At 48.9% G+C, this 7243-nt stretch overlaps 1 protein-coding gene across 1 annotated transcript in view; it reads left to right on the top strand.

Moving 5' to 3' along the window:
* The first annotated feature begins 5741 nt into the window (after positions 1-5741).
* The window catches only part of GGCX (gamma-glutamyl carboxylase), a 39443-nt gene continuing 37941 nt past the window's right edge, over positions 5742-7243 (top strand). The window contains exon 1 of the mRNA XM_018555819.1: positions 5742-5863. Coding sequence (XP_018411321.1) covers positions 5770-5863 — 94 coding nt within the window. The 5' untranslated portion in view covers positions 5742-5769. The remainder of the gene's footprint in view (positions 5864-7243) is intronic.

Below are 7243 nucleotides of genomic sequence, written 5' to 3'. Positions count from 1 at the left end.
ACAAACCAGAGCGCCCTGTAGAAAACCAGCACAAGATTGGGAATAAAATACTAACTTCATGCAGGTAGTGTCCTTGTGAACAGGACCCAGTGCTGAAATAGAACTAGGTTCAATTTGAAGGGACACTTTGTTGCTGAGCTGGTGTAACAATGGAACTTTACTGCAAAGGGCACTGATACCTCCTCTCTCTTCCTTTTGGTAGTGGTGTGTGGCATCCTGCATTGATGGGCTTGAACTTGTAGGCAGGTGACCAGTGCAGCCACCACTGCACCCAGGGAAAACTGCTTTCACTCAGGCAGGAAGCTGAGCGAGAAGCGGGGCGGTGATCCTCTGATAACTTAGTCACTTACTGGTTAGCTGCCACTAGTAAACAAAGCGATCACATAATGGCTGTTTACTTCTGGTGCTAGGGGGAACATGACATAGCACTAATGTGTCCTCTGCTGTGGACGCCGGGCACCATCTTGTGTCTAATTGGAGTTCTCTTGAGATTTCAGTAGCCATCTTGGACACAGATATTATATTATCCCCCAAGAGGTGACTCTGCAGTGGTGGGGGCGAGAGATAGGGGCAGGAAGTCATCTTCTTGGGAGAATTAGAGTCAGGGACAGGTTCCATTTGAGATGGGACATAGATTTGAAATTCTAGTTCGCAGTCAGCATGAGCTGCCCCAAACCGCGCTGATGTGAACGAGCCCTAAAGGGTGTTTGTTTAAGATAATCACATACAACTTCACATACAGCTGTGACATATCTGACATTGTTGTACCCTGTGCTTCCCCAGAGGACCATGAGTCACATACCCCACTAATGACTTATGTATTCAGCCGGAATAGGAAGAGTTACATAAAAACATAGAAGAGTGATGGCAGAAAAAGACCAAATGGTCCAGGGAGGTTGTCCAGTTTTTTAATCTTTTGGTCTGAGTATAGACCTTGGTTTGTCCCAGGCATGTTCACATTCATTTACTGTTGACTGACTCTGCACCTCTGCTGGAAGTCTTCTCCAAGCATCAACTACTCTTTCAGTAAAATAATACTTTTGAACTTTCCTCTTGCTTGAGGTCAAGTCTCTGTTTGATCCTAGCTTCATATTAAAAATACTGCCCTCCTGAACCCTCTTCAGGTGGAACTAAACTCAACTCCCATTGCTTCCTTACCAGCTCTGACATCTTCACCTGATCGTCTTCCAGGTCCTAAATCTACAATTTTCTTGATTAGCTGGGCCCAAATGATGTAATTCCAATGCATGCATATGGACGTTTATTCATCCCGGAACCAGGCGGTGCTAAGAATGTACACTGAGCTCTGCATACTGGGCAGCATAGTGGGATGATAACCACCTCTGCTTTGAAGCACTGGGGTTCTCAGTTGGAGTCCCGGACTGCATTGAGTTTGCATGTTCTCCCGATGCTTAAATGGGTTTACTTCAGTTTTCATCCCCAGACATGGCCCTAGTATGTGTACTTACAGTATACATATGAGATAGGGATATGTGATTGTAAGCTCATTGAGGGCAGGTACTGATGTGACCAAACAATATGTAAAGGGCTGTATAAATCATCAATGCTATATATACCTGCAATGTACCACCTTCTTCCTGCTAGGGACCCCTCTAGGGATAACTGACGCTCTATATAGGGGAATCAGGACCTACTTCCTCCTACTGGGGATCCCTCTAGTGCAGTGGTTCTCAACCTGTGGGTCGGGACCCCCTCGGGGGTCGAATGACGATTTGCCAGGGGTCGCCTAGTGGCTCTCGGCTGCCGGGAGAGAAACACTTTCTCCCGGAAAGGTCGGGACCTTTCTCTGCTCTGTTTTTTTTTTTGAAAATCGGGGGCAGCCGTAAGTCAGAAAAAAAACAACCCACTATAGGAATGCATAGCTAGATTCCTATTGGCTATTTCACTTTGCAAAAGCCAATAGCAAACTAGCTATTGCACCCGCCCTCTGTTGCTGCCAATCAGCAGAGGGGGACCTGAAGTTCTCCATCAGGTCCCCTTCTAGTGATTGACAGCAGCAGAGGGCGGGTGCAATATGTATGTATTCAAGCAAACAATTTTGTAAAACACACCTCTAGCTATGCATTCCATTTTCCCGGTCCGTAGCTGCAGAGATTGGGAAATGTCTCAGTGCCTGTGATTGGCACTGTGCACTGTCAGCTTCCTGGCGGGCTCGGCACATGGAGCTGCGAACACGCCCGAGCCCATCCCTATCAGTGACAGTACTGTGGAGTATGTACCTCATACGTTATATAGCCACACACTTTAAATCCAATTCTTCTAGTTCCAGCTGCAGAGCTCGGTCCCGTCTTTGCCTATAGCAGCGGTTCTCAACCTGTGGGGTCGCTGTGCAAGGTGAGAGTCCTCCTCGGCTCTCTCCTAGCGCAGCAGTCTCAGTTCTCCCGCCACACCACCAGATGTCACTGCAGCAGCCGTGTCATCCCTAAATTTTAGCTTTGGGGGTCACCACAACTTGGCAAATGTTACCAAGGGGTCCCGGCCCTAGAAAGGTTGAGAACCACTGCTCTAGTGATAACTAAAGATCTATATAGAGGAATCAGGACCTCCTTCCTCCTGCTGGAGATCCCTCCAGTGATAACTAAAGATCTATATAGGGGAATCAGGATCTCCTTCCTCCTGCTGGAAATCCCTCTAGTGATAACTAAAGATCTATATAGCGGAATCAGGACCTCCTTCCTCCTGCTGGGGATCCCTCTAGTGATAACTAAAGATCTATATAGCGGAATCAGGACCTCCTTCCTCCTGCTGGGGATCCCTCTAGTGATAAAGTGATAGATTGGTTCTGAGGAAGGAGGTGTGTCCTCTGAAACGCGTCAACCTAGAAGGGTTTGCCGCTTGTCAGCCGCACCGGAGTTCTATGTCTGTTGTTTTGTGGGTATGTTTTTAACTCTTTTTACATTGTTTGATTAAAGCGGTTTTACACGATGGAGGCGCTCTTTTTTGCTTTCTATATAGAGGAATCAGGACCTCCTTCCTCCTGCTGGGGATCACTCTAGTCATTACTAAAGATCTATATAGAGAAATCAGGACCTCCTTCCTCCTGCTGGGGATCCCTCTAATGATAACTAAAGATCTATATAGAGCAATAAGGACCTCCTTCCTCCTGCTGGGGATCCCTCTAATGATAACTAAAGATCTATATAGAGCAGGGGCGCCCACTATTTTTCGTCTGGAGATCTACTTTTCAAATGACGAGCTCATTGAGATCTACCAACGAAAAAACACCTGCATTCAGGGGCGGGAGGGGGCGTGGGCTGCGCAGGCAGGCCCCTCGCCCACAGTGCGATCGCCTGCATTAGTGCCTGTGTTCCAGTCCAGTGCGATCCGCAAAAATGCTGCGAGCACTATTTTTACAGAATTGTGTGTATGAGCCTGATGACGGGGACCATACGTGGCCCCGAAAGTATATTGAATCTACTTTTGGAGTGCTGGTGACATCTTTTGGAATCACTATTTTTGCAGATCGCAATGGACCGGAATGCAGGCACTAATGTGCCTGCGTTCCGAGTGCGGGCGATCGCACTGTGGGCGATGCCATTGACTTCAACACAGCTCCACACCCCCTCCCGCACCGGAACGCAGAGAGTCAGCCTGCTTACATTCCAGTACATTACAGGTCCCTTAGAGGAATCAGGATCTCCTTCCTCCTGCTGGGGATCCCTCTAGTGATTACTACAGATCTATATAGAGAAATCAGGACCTCCTTCCTCCTGCTGGGGATCCCTCTACTCATTACTACAGATCTATATAGAGGAATCAGGACCTCCTTCCTCCTGCTGGGGATCCCTCTACTCATTACTACAGATCTATATAGAGGAATCAGGATCTCCTTCCTCCTGCTAGGGATCCCTCTAGTGCAGCGGTTCTCAACCTGTGGGCCGCGACCCCATTGGAGGTCGAATTATGATTTGCCAGGGGTCACACGGGAGTCTCCCGCTATTTGATAGCGGCTCCCAGCTGCCCGGGAGAGAAACACTTTCTCCCGGAAAGGTTTACTCTGCTCGATCGAGCGGAGTAAACCTTTCCCTGCGATCGCCTTTTTTTTTCTGACATCGGGGGCTGTCGACCGCCGTAAGTCAGAAAAAAAAACCCACCATAGAAATGCATAGCTACATTCCTATTGGCTATTTCACTTTGCAATAGCCCACAGCAAACTAGATATTGCACCAGCCCTCTGCTGCTGCCAATCAGCAGAGGGGGACCTGAGGTTCTCCATCAGGTCCTATTCTAGTGATTGACAGAAGCAGTGTGCGGGTGCAATAGCTAGTTTGCTATTGGCTATTGCAAAGTGAAATAGCCAATAGGAATCTAGCTATGCATTCCTATGGTGTTTTTTTATTTTATTCTGACGGCGTACGTGGCTACGGAAAGAAGATTAACATTTGTAAGGGAACAAGGGATGCCAGGTATCGCCAATCTAGCTGTGCATTTAGTAAGCATAAGATCTGCAGCACTAATAGGACACAAACATCCTTGGGATGCTGGAATTCATATAAATTCCTTACTACATCTTCCCAGAAAGAGTAGATTGACTCATATGGCAACAACTAATTATTCTGGTCGCTGGGGAATATCACTGAATAATAAGGCTAATCTCAACAAATAGAAAAACATGTTCTACAGCAGTGCTTCTCAACCTGTGGGTCGTTGTGTGATTTCTGCTGTGCTAGGTGAGAGTCCTCATTCCTCCTGCTGGTGATCCCTCTAGTGATAACTATTGATCTATTAGAGGAATCAGGACATCCTTCCTCCTGCTGGTGATATTTTCTAGTGATAGCTAAAGATCTATATAGAGGAATCAGGACCTCTTGCTGGTGATGCACTCAAGAATTTTTTTCCACTTTCCACGTTCTTTGCTCATTTTGCAATCATCTGAAATGCGCACCCCCAAACCCTTTTCCTGTGTAGCTCTGGCCAGCACTGACCCCAATATTGTAATGTATCAGAAGTGTCCCCTTTTCCCTTAAAGTGTATTCTTTGGCATTTAGAAACTATGAACTGCGGTGTTCATTGCTTTGCCCAATCTTCCAGCATGTTCCACGTTACAAACACCTCCCGGACTCTCAGCCCTATTGTACACCTTTGTGTCATCAGCCTTTTTTTTTCTATCTGAGAGCTGCTAATTTTAGAAAACTGGCTCATATAAGCAGGGCCGTAACTACAGATCACAAGGCCCCATAGCAAAAATGTGACACCCCCCCCCCACACACACAAACAAACAAGATGACCTCTCTCTGAGCTGTGATGCCAAGATCCCAAAAGACTCCTCTTGTGCATCTGAACTCTCTACATTGTAGACTTTAACTCCAGCCCTTAATGATACCGTACAGTATTACACTCACATGTCCTATGTTTAATTTGCCTCAACAAACTAATGGGGCCCCCTTCCATTCCCAGGCCCCATAGCAGTCACCTGGACTGCTATGGCTATGCTTACAAGGATTTCATAAAGCAGCAAAGTTAGCCCTGAAAGCCAACATTTCCAAATCTCCAAAACCTGATAGGTAGAGGGGACCTGCACACACGCTGCTCTTCCCCATACTGGCCACTAGGGGGCTCTGTGCTCTGCCAGTACGGCACGGACTTCCCAAGTAAATACGATGTTACACAATCACATATTTGTTAGGTACCAGCCAGTACTCAATGATAGACACGCCCCTCCTTTGGAAATTGACCAATCGTCGAACAGCCACGTCCAGACTCGCAGCGAGGTGTGGAACGCAGGCAGAAGCGCTGACCGCGGTGCGCATGCGCGGAGAGGGGGGACACGGTTGTGCCTTAGTGGCACTTTTTGGGAAGAGGAGGTCAGAGGAGGCTGCGATGGAGAGACCACAGAGTGCAGGTGAATGGAGGATCTATAGGATGATCCATACACGGGGGCCACTGTACTCTGACATGACACGGTGGGGGGATAGAGGGAGAGGTGAAGTTACAGAGGTGTGATAGACGAATACAGCAACCTGCATTATCCCATTATAGAAGGCTGGTCATGTCATGGTCTCCTAGTTGACATGGCATTGTCAGAATTATGTCATGTCTATTATTATCACACAAGGAATGCCCAATAAGCAGAAGTTGAAATATATGAAGAATGACGGGAGGGGTGCGTTATATGAAGGATGGCCTGGAGGGGTGCGTTAAATGAAGCATGACGGGGAGGGGTGTGTTATATGAAGAATGGCATGGAGGGGTGCGTTATATGAAGGATGACGGGGAGGGGTGCGTTACAGGGAGGGTGGCGGGGTGGGTTATATGGAGGATGACGGGGAGGGGTGCGTTATATGAAGGATGACATGGAGGGGTGCGTTTAATGTAGGATGACGGAGGGGTTACACGGAGGATGACGGGAAAGGGTTTGTTATATGAAGGATGAGAGAGAGGGGTGTGTTATTTTAAGGATGACGGGGAGGGGTGTGTTATATGAAGGATGACGGGGAGGGGTGTGTTATATGAAGGATGACGGGGAGGGGTGCGTTATATGAAGGATGACGGGGAGGGGTGTGTTATATGGAGGATGACGGGGAGGGGTGTGTTATATGAAGGATGACGGGGAGGGGTGCGTTATATGAAGGATGACGGGGAGGGGGGCGTTATATGGAGGATGACGGAGGGGTTACACGGAGGATGACGGGGAGGGGGGCGTTATATGGAGGATGACGGAGGGGTTACACGGAGGATGACGGGGAGGGGGGCGTTATATGGAGGATGACGGAGGGGTTACACGGAGGATGACGGGGAGGGGGGCGTTATATGGAGGATGACGGAGGGGTTACACGGAGGATGACGGGGAGGGGGGCGTTATATGGAGGATGACGGAGGGGTTACACGGAGGATGACGGGGAGGGGGGCGTTATATGGAGGATGACGGAGGGGTTACACGGAGGATGACGGGGAGGGGGGCGTTATATGGAGGATGACGGAGGGGTTACACGGAGGATGACGGGGAGGGGGGCGTTATATGGAGGATGACGGAGGGGTTACACGGAGGATGACGGGGAGGGGGGCGTTATATGGAGGATGACGGAGGGGTTACACGGAGGATGACGGGGAGGGGGGCGTTATATGGAGGATGACGGAGGGGTTACACGGAGGATGACGGGGAGGGGGGCGTTATATGGAGGATGACGGAGGGGTTACACGGAGGATGACGGGGAGGGGGGCGTTATATGAAGGATGACGGGGAGGGGTGCGTTTAATGTAGGATGACATGGAGTGGTGCGTT

This window comes from Nanorana parkeri, unplaced genomic scaffold, assembly GCF_000935625.1.
Source record: "Nanorana parkeri isolate BGI_ZX_2015 unplaced genomic scaffold, ASM93562v1 scaffold214, whole genome shotgun sequence".
Taxonomy (NCBI): domain Eukaryota; kingdom Metazoa; phylum Chordata; class Amphibia; order Anura; family Dicroglossidae; genus Nanorana; species Nanorana parkeri.
Note: the sequence above shows the minus strand (reverse complement) of the source record. Positions and strands in the feature narration are given on the sequence as shown.